The sequence below is a fragment of the Oryctolagus cuniculus genome, chromosome 6 (genome assembly GCF_051225735.1).
Source record: "Oryctolagus cuniculus isolate XC-2025 breed Fujian yellow rabbit chromosome 6, ASM5122573v1, whole genome shotgun sequence".
Classification (NCBI taxonomy): domain Eukaryota; kingdom Metazoa; phylum Chordata; class Mammalia; order Lagomorpha; family Leporidae; genus Oryctolagus; species Oryctolagus cuniculus.
The window spans coordinates 3,586,004-3,606,528 of NC_142872.1; the positions used below are offsets into that span (position 1 = coordinate 3,586,004).

General features: G+C 54.1%; 2 protein-coding genes across 6 annotated transcripts in view; both read left to right on the plus strand.

Moving 5' to 3' along the window:
- LOC127485501 (olfactory receptor 2L5-like) overlaps positions 1 to 20,525 on the plus strand; it is a 69,836-nt gene that overhangs the window by 44,958 nt on the left and 4,353 nt on the right. For 3 of the 5 annotated variants that reach the window (XR_016235013.1, XR_016235012.1, XR_016235015.1), the window contains one exon: positions 9,475 to 11,472. The gene's annotated coding sequence lies outside the window, so the exon portion shown is untranslated. Of the gene's footprint in view, positions 1 to 9,474; positions 11,473 to 18,530; positions 18,732 to 20,525 lie in introns of those variants that run through there. The other 2 variants (XR_016235011.1, XR_007912513.3) reach the window with 1 other exon arrangement.
- LOC149125969 (olfactory receptor 2L3-like) lies at positions 4,136 to 5,462 on the plus strand. Its single transcript, XM_089334637.1, has one exon. The coding sequence runs from the start codon at positions 4,358 to 4,360 to the stop codon at positions 5,291 to 5,293; it is 936 nt and encodes a 311-aa protein (XP_089190763.1). The 5' UTR covers positions 4,136 to 4,357; the 3' UTR covers positions 5,294 to 5,462.

Below are 20,525 nucleotides of genomic sequence, written 5' to 3' on the forward strand. Positions count from 1 at the left end.
CTGGGTCTCCCATCTGGATGGCAGGGCCCAAGTTCTTAGACCATCTTCTGCTGCTTTTCCCAGGTCTGTATCAGGGAGCTAGACTGGGAGTGGAGCAGCCAGGACATGAACTGGTGCCCACATGGGATGCCTATATCATAGGCTACAGTTTAACCCGTTATGCCACAATGCTGGCCCCTTCCATAAATTTCTTACCTCACAGGCCAGCCCAAAACAGGCAGCCAGCCGGATTTGGTGGTATTTTGCTAACCACTAGTGCAGGTGATATAAAGATAAATCAGATGTGATATACATACATGCATACATAAATATATAAAGATAATTATGTATAATTAACGCAAAAACAAATAAGCAAATAAATCAGTGTTGTCTTTGTCCTTAAGGAGCTATATTCTTTTTAATTTTTTTAACCAAGACACCTTTTATTTAAGGTATATAAGCTTCATGCATTTGATAACGTCCACATTCAGCCTAAACAGCGGTTTGTCTAGTGCTCTACTGCACAGCCCAGGGAAGTTGTCCTGGTCCTTAGAAGCCTCCTGAGAGCCGCAGGTGTGGACCTTTCTGACATGTGCAGATGTGAGTTTCACTCTGATGCTTTTGTCTCCAGCTCATGGAAAACACCTGTTTGCCTCCCTTTCTCTCCATTCACTTTGAGCTGACAATTCCCTGTTGGTGCCAAAGGAATTCAGTGGATATGTGTGTTTACTGATTATTTTCCAATAATTTTTAAAAAATATTTTGTTTATTTATTTGAGAGCTAGAGTTACAGACAGTGAGAGGGAGAGACAGAGAAAGCAAGGTCTTCTGTCCATTGGTTCACTCCCCAAATGGCCACAATGGCTTGAGCTGCACACATCCAAAGCCAGGAGCCAGGAGCTTCATCTGAGTCTCCCACGTAGGTTTGGGGGCTGAAGGACTTGGGCCATCTTCCACTGCTTTCCCAGGCCATAGTAGCGAGCGGGATTGAAAGAGGAACAGCCGGGATGAGAACTGGCACCCATATGGGATGCTGGCGCCACAGGCAGAGGATTAACCTACTGTGCCATGGCACCAGCCCCACCCAATAATTTTTTTTTGTTGTTGTTTTTCTTGTGCCTATGTCTGAATGAGTCCCAGGCCCTCAGACTGTTCCTAGAGAAAGGAAGTTTTGGGACTTCAGAGGATGTGTGGGACCTCGGGTGGGGCGAAGAGACCCGGCTGTGGGTGGCTGGGATGTTCATCACGCTCACTGGCTGGGGAACATTCTAGAGGATGGTACAGCACATCTTATATGATTATGCAAGAGACCCTCACTGGTGAGGCCATTACAGATACCATACATAATGCTCAGATAATCAAATTATCTGAACAAATGATAGTCACCAAGTGGGAGACATGGTCTTTTCATTTAGATATGTTTGATCTTCAATATTAATATTATTTATACACTGAAAAGAAGCTAAGGGATTCTCCAGCTGCTTCAAAAAGAACTACTTTATAAGACATACGAGGGACAGAGTGTGAGAGAGAGGGTGAGGATAGTGCAAGCCGACCCTCCTCACATGAAATCCACAAAGCCCGGTCTGAACTGTCCTCACGCTGCCTGGCATTCACCGTGGGGCTGGAAGCACTGGAATATTTTCCATGGTGAGGAAAATCTGTTTCACACCGTTTTTCCTAATTTCTGAGGTTCATTGTTTTGGTCTGAGATCCAAGTTAATTGGAGTCTGGGGACTCTGCTCCCCGGGGCTGTTCCCTGTGAAGGTCTCAGCCCCAGACCTGATGACAAATTACAGCTCTGCCGGGCAGAGCTCAGCTGAAATACACACCAGCCTCCCCCCTTCCGAGTGTTCAGAACCGTGGACACGGCGGGCATTTGCAGAAATGCGTGATCCTCCATCTGCGTGGGGCCAGCTGCACTCACTCCCCTTCACAGAGGGGACTCATGCTGCACCATGAGAAGCCGTGTGTGACTGTGGAAGGTCCTGTGTCAGCACGGGATCCCACGGGGGAGGGGCTGGACACAAGCAGTGCGCAAGGCCAATGCCATACAGGAAGGAACACATCCTACTGCTTGCCTGGTAACGCTCGTTCTGTAGAGAATTCACGTGGCCGATGCTGATTCTCGCACATGTCAGACTTCGGCGACTGTGTCTCTCACAGGTGGAAGCACCTGTGTTAGGCTCAGCCTGCTCAGGGTCCGCGTCGAGGGGAAGTCTGCCTGGAATCGGTATTTCTCTTTGGGGTCTGTGTGGAAGATCCAGACGCAAGGTTTGCAGACATATGATCCCATTCTGTCAGCTCTCTCCTCCCTCTGTGCTTTCCTGGGCTGTGCAGAAGCTCCTTGGCTTTATGCACTCCCATTTGTCTACTTTTGTCTTTATTGCTGGGACTTTGGGAGTCTGATCCAAAAAGCCACTGCCTGTGCCGATGTCTTGGAGTCCTTGCCCTGTGTTTTCCTCCAGTGGTTTTACGGTTTCTCGTCTTACGTTTAAAATACTGATCCATTTTGAGCTGCTTTTTGTTGAGGGTTTAAGGCAGGGGTTGTGGTGTGATCTGTACTCTTGTCTGACCAAACCCAGTAGAACATGGGGCACCATCATGTGCCCAAACGCAGTCAGCAGGTAGCACAACACAGTGAACTTATCCTGTGGCTTGTGGTGGTTTGCTTCCTGAGCTATGGCCGTTTGCTGACTTTGGGTGTGGTTTCAGTCCCCACAGATTTTCCTTCCTAAAAGGTATCCCCCGCTTGGTTCAGCTCGTTGGCTGCTAGTTAATATGCATTTACAAGATACAAAGTAAAAGTCTGATGATTGTTAAGTTAAAGCGGGAGTGAGCTAGACACATTTGAATGTTCCTTTGCTCCAGTTTTTAGTGTTTAAGATCAGTTGGCTGTCTAAACTTGACAGTTGCATTCTCTGAGTTGTAAGCCCACAGCCTTATAGCAGACAGGTGGTGTCTGGAGCGCAGGCAGATTAGAGAATGGGACAGTTAAAGGTGCTGACGCCCACTGTCAAGGGGCACCGCAGGGGCTGGTGCTGGGCAGCGCTGCACACTGGCCTCTGTTCTGCTTAGGCCCTGTCCCAGGTCACTGCTGCCCTCGTGAGCGCTCAGCAAGTGTGCTATGATAGTGAGTGGACCACGCAGGCTGCCCACACACTCATCAGTGGTACTCCCTGAACTGATGTGAGTGTGGTGAGAAGTGAATTTGTGCTCATGGTCACTGGCCGGCAAGGTCAGCCAGTCCCGCCACATTTTATAGTTCACCAGAGCGACGGCTCAAGTCAAAGCAGTGGTTTTTCTTCTTAACTGATCTTTTGTCCAAAAGCCACACAGTACTGTGAATACAGACGGCCAGGGGAGAACAGCTAGTGTAAGCCCGAGCGGGGCGCGGCTTTACATTAGGGGTCTCTGGCTGCAGCAACAGACTGGACTTCAGGGAGTTTTGACCGTGCTGAGCAGAGCCCCTCTGGTCGGGAGGCCGAGCATCTGGAAACTTCTGCCTGGCAGCACTGTCTCTCCCGGCTGGGGTGGGGCGGCCACTGTTCGGTGAGCCGACTTGCCAGGGAAAGGCCTGGCGCTCGCCAGAAGATCAATGCATGCAGGTGCCTGTGCAAGTGCGGACGGCTGCACTCCTGGAGCTGCTCACCCTGCAGAGAGCAGAGGTGCAGCGGCACGAGCAGCGGGGCCGGGAGCACGGAGACCACTGAGCAGAGCTCGAGGTCTGTATCTAAGCACAGGACAGACGTTTCATCAGTCACTGTGGGTGCAGGATTCTCTATTGAATACAAGAGCTTTCCTTGGTCAGTAAAACTGAAAACTGATGCTTGGCAGTTCTGTGTGTCTAGCAATTTCTCTCACCCTATGTATAGCATAAGGACAATCACCCACCAAGAGGCAAGCAAACAGTAGGATATTTCATTAGAATGAAACCAAGTAATTGATTTATAATTTATAGAGCCAAATTGAAAGAACTGATTAGAATTTCCTTCATTTTTGCTCTGATGCACAAAAGTTGTTAGCTAGGTCCCATGGCTAACATGAGCAGTGTACAGCAGTTTAAGCCTGTATTTCTAGAAATGGGTGTTAGTATTTACAGGATTCTCCAACTTAGAAAGAAAGAAGAAAATCGGAAGAACTCAGCTCAGCAGAGGCCGGTTAGTGCTGGCGTGGATCGTGTGTCCAGTCTTCTGTATTTACCAAGTCAGGCGATTGTTCAAGAGACACGGGAAAGTGCTCTCCCTGAGATGGGGGCAAAGGCTACGTGAGAACCCGGAGCCGGGGGTAAGGTTCTAGAACTTCTGGCCCCCAGACTGACACGAGGTGTCACACGTGGTAGTGACTCCAGTGGTCTCCCTCGTGGCCGTGCAGCGGCATGGTGGGTGGGAACGCCTCTTCGGCCACGGACTTCCTCCTGGCCGGGCTCTTCCCTGGGTCCCGGCACTCCCTGCTCCTCAACGCCGCCGTGGTCCTCATCTACATCCTGGCCTTCCTGGGAAACGCCCTTCTGATCGTCCTGATCCTGGGGGACGCCCGGCTGCACACGCCCATGTACGTCCTGCTCAGCCAGCTCTCCCTCATCGACCTGACACTGACCTCCACCATCGTCCCCAAGATGGCTGCCAACTTCTTCACAGGGGAGAGGGGCATCTCCTGGGTTGGCTGCGGGACACAGAGCTTCTTCTTCCTGTTGCTGGGGACGTCCGAGTGCCTCATCCTGACCCTCATGGCGTACGACCGCTACGTGGCTGTGTGCAACCCGCTGCGCTACCCCGCCATCATGAGCCCCAGGTTCTGCCTGCACATGGTTTCTGGGTGTTGGGTTGGAGGCTTGGTCAGCTCCTTGGTTCACACGGTTTACCCTCTGCACTTCCCCATCTGTGGGTCCCGGGAGATCCAGCACTTCTTCTGCGAGGTGCCCGTCCTCATCAAGCTGTCCTGTGAGGACACATCCGTGTATCAGTCGGTGGTAGTAGTGAGTAGCGTGGTGCTGCTGGTCGTCCCCTTCGGTCTCATCACAGCCTCCTACACACTCATCTTCCTCGCCGTGCTCCGCATGAGCTCTGTCAAGGGCAGGCAGAAGGTCTTGGCCACCTGCTCCTCCCACCTCACGGTGGTGAGTCTCTTCTTTGGTCCGAACATCTTCATTTACATGAGCTTCACCTCTTCCCACAGCCCAGAGCAAGACCAGGCACTGTCTGTGTTCAGCAATGTGTTCACCCCCATGCTGAACCCCCTCATCTACAGCCTGAGGAACAAGGAGGTGCTGGCTGCACTCCGGAAGCTGGCGGGGAGGTGCGGGGCTTCCTAGGGAGCAGAGACAGTGACAGGCTGTGGGGGTGAGCAGAGCAGTGGCCGGGCTGGGGGGAGCCGTTTTGCACTCATGGCTTTAGGAGACCATGATGAGAGTTCTTTCTGAATGAAGTTTCGGCTGTGAGTCCCAGACCTCCGCGGGAGGCTGCTTTGCTTTTATTGTAAATATCCCTGGAGCCTTATGAAGTAGGGACATATTAAAATTCTTTTATGTTTCCATTAAATCAGCTCTGAAATCTCTAAAGCTCCTACATATATATATTCGGAACCCATGCTGGGGTCTCAAAATGGGTTCACCTTTGCCAAGCGTGCGTGGTATTTGGCAGAGCAAATCATTGGAATTCCAAAGGCCAGTCTGCACCCTGATGGCATCTCCTGTAGTGCAAGATGCTCATGAAAGGGGCTTATTGAGCCCCAGGTGTGGGGTGCACCTATCGGGGTACACGTTAGAGGTGTGAGCGTGTACTCTTCAGGGCAGCGTCATGTGAGTATGCCTTTGTCTCACACGATGAGCTGTCATGATCTCCACAGCTAAGCATGCAATTCCACGCTCCAGCTTCCCTGCCTTGCAGGGGAAGGGTCGGACTCTGGGTCAGTGCACTGCACACCCCGGGGCCACTGTGTCCATGGACGGCCACGTGGGCTTCTCTCCCTGTTCACTCTCTTCCTGTGAGGCCCTCCCTGACACCTCAGAGGGTCTCTTCCCAGACTTGCACCCCTCCCTGAGCAATCTGTCCACACGTAGCTGCACAGTTCTGTGCGTGAACCTTCCTGTGGCAGCTGCCACCAGCGCGTGGGAAGTGTGGCTGTTGGAGCAATCTGGGAGCACCTCAGATAGAGACGTGCCGCCTGGACACGCTCGCCGCCGCCCTGCTGGCTGCTCACTCTGCCAATCCTAGCACTGCTTCCATCGGTGGGTTCTGGCCCTGAGTGTTGTGTAGGGACAGAGAACAAAGTTGGAACTGGGACTCTAGACTGGACAACAGCCTTAGTCTCCACCTCTGATGTCGGCCTTGGGGGTTGCTTATGCTAAGCGCAAGCTGCCTGTGCGTCTGTTTGCTCCTAAGATTGCAGTTGGCCGTCTGCACACTCCCCACGTGCTGGTCCCGCCAAGCTCCTGGTTCACGTTTGTGTAGTCATCGCTGCCGCCAGCCTCTGCAGCTTCGGGATACCAGCTTTGTGTCTAGCTCAGTGTGCCGGTGCCGCGGCGGAGGATTAGCCTATTGAGCCATGGCGCCGGCCAACACTTTTATTTTTAACTCTTCAAGGGCAAATTTAATGAAGTGCTGGCTCAGAAGGTCCATGTGTTATCTTGAAAATTATGGTAGTGACGCAGCAGCCCCTGGAGGGCAGGCACCCAGCTGAGCAGACCAGGACACTGCTGTTGGGTGACCGTACTGAGTCCTGTGGCTGCCGGCCCCTCCTGGCCTTGCTGATTGGTTCCTGCTTCTCACCAGGTCCTGCCCACCATGGGCCCATGTGGGCTTAGGTCTAACTTCCCTCTGATGATTGGTTCATGGCCAAACCAATCACAGTCAGGCTCAGCTGCTTGCCTGATAGGTTCTCATAGACTACCTCATTAGCAGATACCTTGACCAATCAGGCAAACTTGCTCCTTTAGAAACACATACATATGAGAGCCAGGCGGTGCTGCCCAGCCCCTCTCTTGGGGCCGCAGGTGCCTGGTGCTTTCTCTTTTCTTTCAGTAAACTTCCTTACTCGGCTCCCCTTCCTGCCTGTGGCCTCGTTCCTTGTGGGCAGGAGACAAAGAACGGAACAGAGAAGAGAAGCTGCAGCACAGAACACTGCAACACAACTCAACCCAAGCAGAGAGGAAGCTGTGAGGCAGACGGCTGTCACACTCGAGAGAGGGAGCTTTGACAGACGGCTGTCACATAGGAGATAGGGAGCTGTGACAGACGGCTGTCACATAGGAGAGAGGGAGCTGTGACAGACTGCTGTCACACAGGACAGAGGGCGCTGTGACAGATGGCTGTCACACAGGACAGAGGGCGCTGTGACAGATGGCTGTCACACAGGAGAGAAGAAGATGTGCAACAGACAGCTGTCACACACTAGAGAGGGAGCTGTGACAGGCGACTGTCATACACGAGAAGGGAGCTGTGACAGATGGCTGTCACACAGGAGAGAGGGAGCTGTGACAGATGGCTGTCTCACAGGAGAGAGGGAGCTGTGACAGACGGCTGTCTCACAGGATAGAGGGAGCTGTGACAGATGGCTGTCATACAGGTGAGAGGGAGCTGTGACAGATGGCGGTCACACAAGAGAGGGAGCTGTGCGACAGATGGCTGATACACCGGAGAGAGGGAGCTGTGAGACAGATGGCTGTCACACATAAGAGAGGTATCTGTGACAGATGGCTGTCACACAGGAGAGAGGGAGCTGTGACATACAGCTGTCACACAGGAGAGGGGGAGCTGTGACAGATGGCTGTCACACAGGAGAGATGGAGCTGTGACAGACGGCTGTCTCACAGGAGAGAGGTATCTGTGACAGATGGCTGTCACACAGAGAGAGGGAGCTGTGACAGACGGCTGTCATACAGGTGAAAGGGAGCTATGACAGATGGCGGTCACACAAGAGAGGGAGCTGTGCGACAGACGGCTGATACACCGGAGAGAAGGAGCTGTGCGACAGATGGCTGTCACACACAAGAGAGGTATCTGTGATAGACAGCTGTCACACAGGAGAGAGGGAGCTGTGACTGAGGGCTGTCACACACGAGCAGGGAGCTGTGACTGACAGCTGTCACGCAGGCGAGAGGGAGCTGTGACAGATGCCTTCACACAGGAGAGGGGGAACTGTGACAGATGGCTGTCACACAGGAGAGAGAGAGCTGTGCATCAGATGGCTGTCACACAGGAGAGAGGGAGCTGTGACTGATGGCTGTCACACACAAGAGAGGAAGCTGTGCGACAGATGGCTGTCACACACCAGAGAGGGAGCTGTGTGACAGAAGGCTGTCACACAGGAGCCTCTGTGTAAGCCAAGAAGTTAGAACAGAGAGTCGTGCTCCATCAGAGAATGTGGAGGGGGCTGGTGCCCAGTATGCCCACACCCTGTCTGGGTGCTTGTTCCTCTCCCAGCTGCTGCACTTCTAATCTAGCTTCATGCCAGTGGCCTGGGAAAGCAGCAGAAGATGGCTCAAGCGCTTGGGCCTCTGCACCCATATGGGAGACCTGGAAGAAGCTCCTGGCTCCTGGCTTCAGCCTGGCCCAGCCCTGGCCATTGTGGTCATCTAGAGTGAGCCAGTAGATGGAAGACCTCTATCCCTGTCTCTCCCTCTCTCTGTAATTCTTTCAAGTAAGTATTTTTAAAAATTTTAAAAAATGGAATGTGTTGAAAGCATGTGCCCCATCTCCTGGGGAGGAGACATAGACTCCTCCTGCCTCTGATAGGGACCCCAGGGCCCTGGGAAGGAAAGGAAGACCCCCGCCTGACTTAGCCATGCAGGAACTCTGAGGGACGGAGGGTGGGACACAGGTTCAACGTCACCTCCAGATGTGGTTCCATCTGCTGAGCAGAGCCGCCTGCCACAGACCTGTTTGAACACACTCCCCACGTCCACATGTAGCGTGGGCTCTGTGATTGGTTCCTGGTCAAGCCAATCATACTCAGGCTCTGCTGACTCCCTGATTGGTTTATATATAATACCTCATTATCATGCAACTTGACCAATCAGGTGAACTTGAACCTTTAGAATTGTGTAAAAATCCCAGCCAGGCAGTTTTGATTTTTAAGATTTATTGATTTGAAAGTCAGAGTTACAGGGGGGCAGGGAGAGGGGGAGAGGGGGAGACGGAGAGAGGGAGAGAGCGAGAGAGAGAGAGAGAGAGAGAACTTCCTTCAGCTGGTTTACTCCTCAGATGGCCGCAGTGGCGGGGGCTGAGCCAGGCTGAAGCCAGAGCCAGGAGCTTCTTCTGGGTCTCCAATGTGGTGGCAGGGGCCAAAGCCCCCAGGCCATCCTCTGCTGCTCTCCCCAGGCTCATTGGCAGGGAGCCGGACTAGAAGTGGAGCAGCAGGGACTCAAACCAGCTCCCAGGTGGGATGCCAGTGCCGTAGGTGGCACTTGGGGAGCAGCCCTGTGGCTACCAGGGAGGGGGCTTTCTCTGCCTCCTTCTGTAAACCTTCGCTTTACTCACTCCCTCCTTGTGCCAGTGCCTCACTCGTCCCAGACAAGGATCCGGCAGACAGCAGGAGCTGTGGCACCGAAGACTGCCGCACTCCTCGGAGAACCTGGCAGAGAAGAAAAGTTGTAGCCCAGGAGACCACGGTGCTCGGTGAGCCAATGGGAGAGAAGCTGTGGTCCGGTGGAAGAGGAGAGGCAGTGGTCCACAGAGCGGTAGCATCAGAACCGTAACAGCACAAGCTGCGACACGGACGTGGTGTCACTTCCGAGGGATTGGGTAAAAGGAAGCAGCCGGCACCCCTCGTGGGGAAGAGACCCAGACCTGAGTGGTGGAGCAGCAGACTGCGGCCACTGCTCCCGCACGCCTCCCGCACGCCAGCCCCAGAACTCCTGTGACAACAGGACCCGACACGTAGTGTCCATTTGGCCAAGTGTCTGTTGACTGAGACTTGTATGTCCAAAGTGACCCTCTAGGTTCTGGGGCTGGGGAAATTAACACACAGAGTTCTGCTTTCACGAAATCTAGACTATCCAGTCTTCCCCAGAAACGAGGGAAACTACTCCCACCAGCGCTGTGGCAGGAGAGCACCCGTGCCCAGCCCGTCAGCACTGGGTTCCGTTTCTCTCCTTCCACTGAGGATGGGCCAGGTTGGGGCGTGCTAACAGCCCATCGGGGCGTGAGCCTCCAAGGCCCATCTCTTCTCAGGAGACTTGTCCTTGGCAGGGGATCCGTGGCTCTGTTCCTCATCTTCCCCATGCACCACCCTCAGCGACGGAGCCGCGCATCCAGCTTCCTCGCCACGGCGGCAGCGCTCAGGAGGGCTTCCCAACAGCAGTCAGTGCTGGAGAAACCATGGGGACTCGGGGGGCCCAGGGGACCCTGCTACGACACCCCGCCGTCCTGCCGGGATCTCTGTGCCTCACACCAGCCTTCCCTCGCCTGGCTCCCACGTGTGGTCATCTCAGCACCTGTCACTTCCATGGGGTCGTGCCCATTATTGGGACTGTATCTACGTGTGGTCCCAGGGTCCAGTCCTGGCCAGGTGCAACCCGGGTGGGGGAGAGGCCGCCGCTCCCTGGGGGGGTGCAGTTTCCGGGAGCACGTGCTTGCAGACGCTGGGCTCAGTGCCTGGGTGGGATGACCAGGCACGGACCACACCAATGTGGACAGGGTATTGGCCTCGGGGAGCCTCTGGGGAGCATACAGAAAACTGCACCCCAAAAATGAAGGAGAGCAAAGCCCCCCCCCCCAAGCACAGCTTACGCGCACTGTGGTCATGCCACGTGTCCGATGAGCGTCTGACCTGCCTATTTACTTAAATGATGTCGAAGTTACAGCATTAACTTGCTTTTTCTGTTTGCCTAATACTTACATATCTCAGTAAATTTACTAATTTCTGGCCTTGAAGCCCTTTTTGGTGTTTGAATTCTTAAATTGACTGATAACATTATTTTGTACAACATGATGTTATGAAGTATATGGGTGCTTTGAAAAATTCATGGAAAAATGGAATTAGAAATGTTTTTATGGTAAAAATGTTTGAAATTCATACATGCGTCCCAGCCCTGCTAACCTCCATTCTGCTACCTACTTGGGCTGCTCATAGGAATCTACGGTTTTGGGTCCCCTAGGTGAGTGAGGCCTTGCAGGATTTGTCTCTCTGAGCCTGGCTCATCTCACTCACGCTCACCCGAGCGTCTTGTCTTAAGTGACAGAATCTAGTGCCTTCCTACCCACTGTGTGACCTCATGCAGGGATTTCCTTAGCCATCCATCTGGGATGGACAGTTGGGTTGGCTCCATGCCTTGGCTCTTGTGAGACGGGAGAGTGAGTGTGCTTCAGTATATCGGTTTCCGCTCCCCGCGAGCCCCTGCGTGTGGGGCTGCTGACCGTGGGCAGCGCCGCCTCAGCTGTCCTGAGGAGCCTCAGTGCCGCCAGCAGTGGCTGGGTGTGGAGTCCCAACAACGATGGGCAAGCGTTCTTTCTATTGTTAATCCTTCCAAGAATAAACGTTCACCTGTCAGGTCATTTGATTTTTCAATTTATAAGTTGTGATTGTATTACTTATGCAGTTTGTGTACATTACAGAAAGATTAAATCCAGCTAGTTAGCTTACCCATCACTTCATCTCATTTCCTCTTCTTTTTGGGGTGAAGCTTGCAGTCTGCACCTGCAGCAGTTTTGGGAGCAGGACGTGTGCTCATTAGCTGTGCTCAGCACTGTGCGGTAGGTCACTGGGCCTGCCCCTCCTGTCTGAGATGCAGTGCCCTCACCCTCGCCCTCTCCCCTTGCCCTTGAACCCCAGGCTCTCGTAACCACCATCCTGTTCTCTGCCTTTGTGAGTTTGCCGTGAGTACGTGTGACATAAGCATTGTGAAAGGCATGAGCAAGCCAGCACCCACTGCGCTGTCATTCAGGATAAAAATATCAGCAGAGGGGAAAAAACAAAAGTGACCTAACACACCAAAGACATGTGCCTGGGTTGCCCGAGCAGTGTCAGCAAGTGACCGAGTCCTCAGGAGTCAGACCGGCCGGCCGTGCTTAAGAGGCAGGCATGGCGGGCTGTGGGGTTGATGACTTACACAGCCATCACCAAACGGTCACAGGACTGTAGGAGATAAGAGCGCTGTGGGTCTCAAAGCCCTCCTCAATGCCTCTAAGACGTCTCTGTTTCTCAGGCTGTAAACGAAGGGGTTCAGCGTGGGGGTGACGACTGCAAAGAACACAGACACGGCCTGGTCCTGGGCGGGCTGTGTGTGGAACCGGGGGTCATGGAGGTGACGACAGTGGGACCGTAGAAGAGGCTCACCACCACCAGGTGGGAGGAGCAGGTGGCCAGCGCTTTCCGCCTCCCCTCACGGGAACTCATGCGCAGGACAGTGAGGAAGATGATGGCGTAGGAGGAGAAGATGACGCCAAAGGGAACCAGCAGCAGCACAATGCCCACCCCAAGTATCGTCAACCTGTATGTCAAGGTGTCCCCACAGGAGAGCCTCAGAACGGCCATGACCTCGCAGAAGAAGTGGTCAATCTCCAGGCGGCCGCATTTGGGCAAACACATGGTATACACAGTCTGCACTAGGGAATTGAGGCTGCCCCCCACCCAGGACCCCACGGCCATCGACAGGCAGGTCTTCCCGTTCATGAGGACAGGGTACCGCAGAGGGCGACAGATGGCCACGTAACGGTCGCAGGCCATGCAAGTCAGGAGCAGGCACTCTGCTCCCCCCAGCACGAGGCAGAAAAACAGCTGCGTCCCACAGCCCGTGCTGGAGATGGTCTGGGTCCCCAGGAAGAAGGCGGCGGCCGTCCTGGGGACGGTGGTGGATGTGAAGAGCAGGTCCAGCAGGGCCAGCTGGCTGAGGAGGAAGTACATGGGCTTGTGGAGCCGGGCGTCCAGCGTGATGAGGACAGTCAGGGTGGCGTTCGCAGCCAGGGCTAGGACGTAGCTCAGGACGGTGAGGCACATGAGGATGCCCGGATTAGGCACGCCCGGGAAGAGTCCCAGGAGCACAAACTCCGAGCCTGTCGTCTCATTCCCTCTGCTCATGGGTCCAAGTCCACGGCCTCACTTGGAAAGGGACGGGTCACAAAGACCGCGAGTTCTAGGAGCAGGCACCGCCCTGCTCTGTGTACGCTGCAAGCCTCTGCCTCAAACCCACGCTCAGGCGCCTCTGACGTGCTCTCGCGGTGCTGATACAACGGAGCCCGTCCTGCATTCACCTGTGTACAGAGGAGCAGAGGGGCGCCCCGTGAGTTACCGCTCGTCCCTCCGTGACTCCCTGCGTCCCGCAGCCGAGGGGCCTCGGGCGCGCACACAGCTCTCCCAGCCTCGTTCTCCCCGTGCTCTGTAGCGGCCTCCTCTAGTGTCTCACCCGAGCCACCTCTCTTTCGTCCGGGACACACCGGGTCTGGCCTGCCCCGGCTCCTCCTGAAGGCAGCTGTCTGCAGAAAACCGCCCATGAGGTGCCGGGTGTGTCCCAGGCAGCTTGCCAGGAGCCTGGCCAGCCAGGCCGGGCTCGGTGTGGAGAGGGCAGAAGGCAGACCGCTGGCAAGGAAAGCCCTCACGGTAGAAAGAACACTCCCCCACCGCCAGCTAAGTTCTGCCTAAGCCGCTTCCCTCCGGGTGCGAGGTGTTTCCTTGGGCAGTAGGGCCCAACGGTGCGTCTGTGCATGTGGGCGCGCGCTTTTACCTTAAATCTGGACCTGAGGAGTCCCTTTGCTTGTCATTGTCAAGGCTCCTCTGACCTCAGTCTGCCCCAGCAAGGCGCCCATACCCACCCCTCCCTGCTCCCTACAAACCCCTCCCTGCTCCCCACTCACCTCTCCCTGTTCCCCACTCACCTCTCCCTGTTCCCCACTCACCCCTCCCTGCTCCCTACTCACCTCTCCCTGCTCCCTACTCACTCCTCCCTGCTCGCCCACTCACCTCTCCCTGCTCCCTACTCACCTCTCCCTGCTCCCTACTCACCTCTCCCTGCTCCCCCACTCACCTCTCCCTGCTCCCCCACTCACCTCTCCCTGCCCCCTCACTCACCTCTCCCTGCTCCCCCACTCACCTCTCCCTGCTCCCCCCTCACCTCTCCCTGCTCCCCCACTCACATCTCCCTGCTTCCCTACTCTCCCCTCCCTGTTCCCCACTCACCTCTCCCCTCTCCCTGCTCCCCCACTCACCTCTCCCTGCTCCCACCTTACCTCTCCCTGCTCCCTACTCACCCCTCCCTGCTCCCTACTCACCCCCCCTGCTCCCCCACTCACCTCTCCCTGCTCACTACTCACCCCTCCCTCCTCCCTCACTCACCCCTCCCTGCTCCCTACTCACCCCTCCCTGCTCCCCCACTCACCTCTCTCTGTTCCCCACTCACCTCTCCCTGCTCCCCCACTCACCTCTCCCTTTTCCCCCACTCACCTCTCCCTGTTCCCTACTCACCTCTCCCTGCTCCCTACTCACCCCTCCCTGCTCTCCCACTCACCCCTCCCTGCTCCCCAACTTACCGCTCCCTGCTCCCTACTCACCCCTCCCTGCTCCCCCACTCACCTCTCCCTTCTCCCTACTCACCCCTCCCTGCTCCCCCACTCACCCCTCCCTGTTCCCCCACTCACCTCTCCCTACTCCCTACTCACCCCTTCCTGCTCTCTACTCACACCTCCCCTGCACCCCTACTCTCACCTCGCTGTACCCCCATTCACTGCTCCCTGCTCCCTACTCACTCCTCCCTGCTCCCCCACTCACCTCTCCCTGCTCCCCCTCACCTCTCCCTGCTCCCCCTCACCTCTCCCTTCTCCCCCACTCACCTCTCCCTGCTCCCCCACTCACCTCTCCCTGCTCCCTACTTACCCCTCCCTGCTCCCTACTCACACCTCCCCTGCACCCCTACTCTCCCCTCACTGTACCCCCACTCACCACTCCCTGTTCCCCTACTCACCCCTCCCTGCTCCCCACTCACACCTCCCCTGTACCCCCACTCATCTCTCCCCTGCACTCCCACTCACCCCTCCCTGCTTCCCCGACTCCAGGCTTTTGTGCCCACCTGAGGTGCCTGACAGCTCTTCTGTAAGATGCCCAGTGGCCCCAATGACTTTACCAGACAGAGCCCTGGCCAGCGCTCCCCACATCTGCCTGGCTCACACGTGTGAGCAGCCACACCGGTGCTGCAGGAACTGGGCTCACATTTACGCACCCCAACGGAAGCGGGGCTCTGAGCCTGACATCCGAGGTGTGGAGGAGGAGGGGTGAGGCAGGACAATCAGGACACGGAGGGCAGCAGGGCCGGCATCCCAGAGCCTTGAGTGGGATGCCATTCCTCCTTTGCCTTTCATTCTTACACCCATTCTGTTCTCAAGATCACAACGTGTTTCTCATTCATTGTGGTAATCAGGGTCGGGGAGAGGTGAGTGGGGAGCAGGGAGGGGTGAGGGAGGGAGCAGGGAGAGGTGGGGGGGTCAGGGGAGGGGTGCATTAGAAACATTCAGCCCTGTGCATAAACAAGCACCTCAGTTCTACCCCTCCCCACCAGGAAACCAGGGGAAGCTTTCTGGAACTGGATCGCAGTAAGGACTGCACGGCGCCGTGAGTGTGTGCTGTGCCAGGAGAGGAATGCTTAGACCCTCAGCATGTATTCCATGTCATGTGGTTGACCACAGTAAACAGAATGCTGAGTCCAGCACCTGAGACAGCCATTGCTCTCAGTTTGCTAGTATTTGCATGTATGATTGCATGTGTGCATTTACACATATGTATTTGCATGCATGTTATTTGCAGGTGTGTATGAGCTATTATTTGCATGTGTGCATAAATAAATAACAAAATATGAACACTTAAAATGGACAGCTCTGACCTGCTGCTTCATAGGCAATTGACAAGAAAACCGTGCCAGACCATTTTCAGGCGGCGGGCAAGAGTGTGCGCACAGGGTTCTGTGGATCCACAGCTCAGCACGGCCTCGGCGTCGCACCTGGCCACGTGCAGACACAGAGCACTCCGTTCTAACCTGTCACAAGCACACGCGGGGGACACCAGTGTAGAGCTGTGAGGTTGCTTACCTGGCTGGCCTTCACCTTGTCAGGGAGGGGCTGTTAGCACACGGAGCGGGGGTCAGCAGGGTCCCTGCCGCGTTTCCTACCTTCAGTGCTCTGGCCTCGGCCGAGGTCTGTGCACCTGCCCTCGCTCTGCCGTGGCCTAACTGTCGCCAGGCTCAGCGGCTTCCGCAGCGCCTCTGCACTCTGGCCACGGGGCCTGCGGGGGCTTTATGCAGCCTCGCTGGTAGAGCCGACAGGGACTGCCGACAGGGACAATCTGCGCAGCTCTCAAGTCAGCGGCTCGGGCTTGAGCACAAACCCCTATGGGATCCCTGAGGGACGATGACCTGCGGGACTCCAATTAAACACAGTAGCCTAAGGATATTTTTAGTAAGAGTTCTAGATGAACAAACAATGCAATGCACACACCGTTCTGTCAACAGTGCCGGGCGTTTGATGAGCTCGGCCTGTCGGCGTCGCCTCCTCTGGAAACGCCGCCTGGTTTACCCTGTCCTGTGAGTCCGCTGCCCTCACCAGGGCCGGCCCCACCGATGGTTCTCACACTGACCCTGCACCTCACAGGGACCCAGAAACCAAACGCCACTCCTGCTGGGTGTCTCCTTCTTTGGAACCTTGGATCTTGAAGCACTGGGCACCCGAGATCCTACTCTTAATTGTGGCTTCCCGCCTTGCCACGAGCAGCGCCCGGGCGTGCCGCCCCGTCAGGCAACGCGCAGTCTCCCACCCGGGTTCCTGCTGGCTCAGCGCGGCCTCCCGTGCAGCCTCACGGCTTCCTCTCAGACCCGCAGCCAGCACACCTGCCGACTACCTTTTCTGATACTAACACTCCACAGTGCATGTGCTTAATTTTACTTATTTGGAAAGCAGAGAGAAGCTATGATGTCTTCCACCTGCAGGCTCGCTTCCCAAGCACCCACAATAGCCAGGGCTGGCCAGGCTGAAGCTAAGAGCCAGGGACTCATCCGGGTTTCCTGCTTGGGTGGCAGGGACCCATGTAGCTGAGCGGTCACCTGCTGCCCCCAGGGTGCACAGAAGCGGAGGGGGAGCTCCAGCCCAGGCCCCCAGGCTAGGGGTGCAGGCGTCCCAGGCAGCGGCCTCTTTGTCTGCCCCTCTGATGTTCATGTCGCATTTGTACTTCATTCCGGTTAACTTTCACATTTGTGTAAGCTTTTTTCCAATCCATTCACATTTTCTGTGTTTTGTGCTATCTTTGGGATTCAGCATAGAATTTAGCTAACTTCTCAGTTAAGTCTTTCTCAATAACTATATATATATAGCTATGATTACATTTGTAATCCTTCTGTTTTATATCGCCAATTTTATATTTTATTTAGTATTTTTATAACTTCTATATAATCTGGATACATTAATCCTGTGTCTTTGGATGCACTGATGAGGAAAATGTGATGTACACGCGTGATGTGGAATAATTAAGCTGATGATACAGCGTCAGCACTCTTTTACGATGAGGTGGTGATTTGTTGAAGCCCCACCGTCCGCGACCCGTGAGTGCAGGCACCCTGCCCACAGCAGGCCCGGCTCACTCTCGTCTCCCTGAAGGCTTGAGCCTTTTGGTCATCAGCTCTCCATCCCCTGTGGTCACCGTTGTCCACTCCCTGGGTGGAAACCTCTCAGCTTTCCTGTGTAAGAGAGACTGTGGGTCTGTCCCGTGCTGGGCTTTTTAGAGTTAGCGTGATGCCCTGCAGCTTCCTCGTGTTGGCACGAATGCCAGGACGTCCTTATTTATAAGGCTGAAGAGTACAGCAGTGCGTGTGCATGTGTGCGTGTGTGCGTGTGTGCATGTGTGTGCATGTGTGCATGCGTGTGCGTGCATGTGTGTGTTTATTCTTTGTCTGTTAATGGGCCCCGAGACTGACTCCTCACCCGGCTGCTGAGAACAGTGCTGCAGACCGTGGGAGCGCAGGTGTCTCCTCAGCGGCCCGACCCGCGTCCCCGTGAACGCATGGGCGCTGGGGGCGTGGCTGGGTCCTGTGCTGGTTCTGCTCCGGCTTTCCGAGGAGCTCCGTGCCATTCCCCGCAGCAGCTGCACTCTGTACACTCCCCCGGCGATGTGAAGCGTCTCTTCAGCTGTGAGCACCCAGCCTTTTCATCGCAGCCTGCTGGGGACACAGGATGAAGGCCAGGGCCACTCAGCTGCTTCCTGGACACCTGCTCTGCCCCTCCTGGCTCCTGAGTGGGTGGCGGGGCTGCCTCATGGCTTCCAGGGCAGCAGCAGCGTGTGGGTGGGGCCGCCCAGCTGTTTCCTGCAGCCCCTGCAGGTGGAGCCCCTCAGGGTGGGTCACCCAGGGGCCTCCCAGGGCCCTAGTCGGGTAGGTGGGGCCATGGGCTGGTTCACAGGGCTGGGTCAGCAGAGCTGCACCTCTAGCCAGTCATCCTGTTGACCTGCGATGACCACTGCTGATGCTTGTATGTTGATTCTGTATCCTGCAACTTTACTGCCCTTACCGGTTCCAAATGGTAAACCCTTTTTGATGGAGTCTTTAGAATGCTCTGTGTATACCTTCATTTTTTGCCTGTTAACAGAGACAGCGTCGCTTCTTGCTTGTCCATGTGGATGCGTTACACTTGCTTCTGTTGCCTGACTGCTCTGGCTAGGACGCTGTGTTGACCACAGCAGGTGAGAACCAGGCTGTGGCTTGTTCCTGATCTGCAGAGGAAGAGCTTCCTGCTCGTCACACGGAGTAGGAGGCTGGTTGAGAGCTGGCCGCTGCGCCCTCTATCGTGGTGAGTACCTCCCTCTGTACTTAGTTTGATGACAGGTTTTTTAATCATAAAAGAATCCGGAAATGTGTGAAGTGCATTCTCTGCAACTGCTGATACTGTCATGTTTTTATTTTTCTGTTAGTGGAAGGGATCACACTTCCTGACTTACTTATGTTGAACTCTCCTTAAATTACAAGGACAAATCCCACTTGTCATGGTGAAGCGTCTTTGCCAGTATCCTGTTGAGGATATTTGCATATACGGTCATCATGATTAATGATCCGCAATTTTCTTTTCTTGTGATGTCCTTGAATGGCTTAGGTATCAGGTGGTTCTGGCTTTATGACATGAGTGTGGAAGCGTCCCCTGCTCTGCCACGCCTTTCAGAAGAGTTCATGAAAGCATGGCATTAACTCTTTAAAAACTTACCCTGAAGCCAGCCAACCTGGGAATGTCTTTGGAGGGTTTTAGTGATTTAATCCTGTTACTCGTTATTGGTCTGTTCTGATGTTCTGTTCATGCGCAGTCTTGGCAGAGAGGTGTCTAAGATTTTCCATCTCTTCCAGATTCCCCCGTCTGACAGCGCACACCTTTGCACAGTGCCTTCACGGCCGCTGTGTCTTTCTGTTGCATCTGTTGTGATAGCTCCCCGCGTTGCTGAGTCTGCACTTCTCTCTCTGTGTCCTCTGACTGACTGCAGTGTTGTCAGTGTTTTTACCCCTCTTTGCATTGTTGATCAGTTCTGTTGTTTTATTTGTTTCTGCTCTGACTTCATAATTTTCTTTCTTCTACTTGCTCTTTGTTCATTCTTTTTTCTGCTTTCTTGAGGTGGGATTTTAGTTTGTTTATTTGAGATATTTCTTCTCTTTAAAGTATTTGTTTTATTGCTTTCTATTCTTTCTTGGAATTTCTTTTACTGTATCCCACAAATTTGAATATCTTGTATTTCTGTTTTTATTGTCTAAAGTTTCTTTTAATTCCTTGTAATTTTCTCTTCACCTTATTGTTTATTCTGTAGCATTTGGCTTTACGTTCACAGATTGTCAATTTCCTATTTTTCAGAAGAATGTAAACCAGACCTAGGAAATCCGATGTGAGTCTATGGAGTATGTTTAGTCTCCTTACTAACTGAAGAATCCAGAAGGCAGAAGCTATCTTATTTGCCCTTACTACTCTGTTGTTGATCCATTTTTTTTAATTAACTAGCTAATTCTTTTTTCTGATTACATTTGCCCTTGTGATGTTATATAGGGTGTGTTGGTTGTGGTTAACTTTCTAATTTACTTTCTAGATTTCAGAATATTAAGATAGGATACTGTTATGGATTGAACAGAACTTGGCTTCCCAACCTGATTCGGTTGTTTAAACTTCAATGTTTTATGTTAACGGTTAATAGATGAATATTTCTAGTCGATGGATTAAGTTGGAAATTTCATCTAATTATTGTTAGTAAAATAGCATGGTCTTGTCTGTGGTCCAGTTTATGTCCCAGACACTATCCTAGGCTCTAGGCCCTGCCACCATTTCTGGACGGCAGGTGACCAGAAGGCCCAAGCACAGGTGTCAGCTCTACCCCCCACCCTAACGGGATTCGCTGCTCCTGTTTCCCTGCACCTGACAAAGGGTATAACAGGACCCCCTTCCCACACACGCACCCTCTTCTTCACTCTTCTCTCTTCTTTGCCCCCTCCCTTGGGCCCATTGGGTTTCCCCCACCCAACAATAAATCTTTCCCTTAAAAATTTCTATTTTTCTCCTGTGGTTGATGTCTATCATCATAGCATTGTGGTTGGAAAATACAATTATCTCAGTGTT

Excerpts from the sequence above, each read along its gene's own strand:
- LOC149125969 (XM_089334637.1), top strand. The coding sequence starts at position 4,358 with ATGGTGGGTGGGAACGCCTCTTCGGCCACGGACTTCCTCCTGGCCGGG.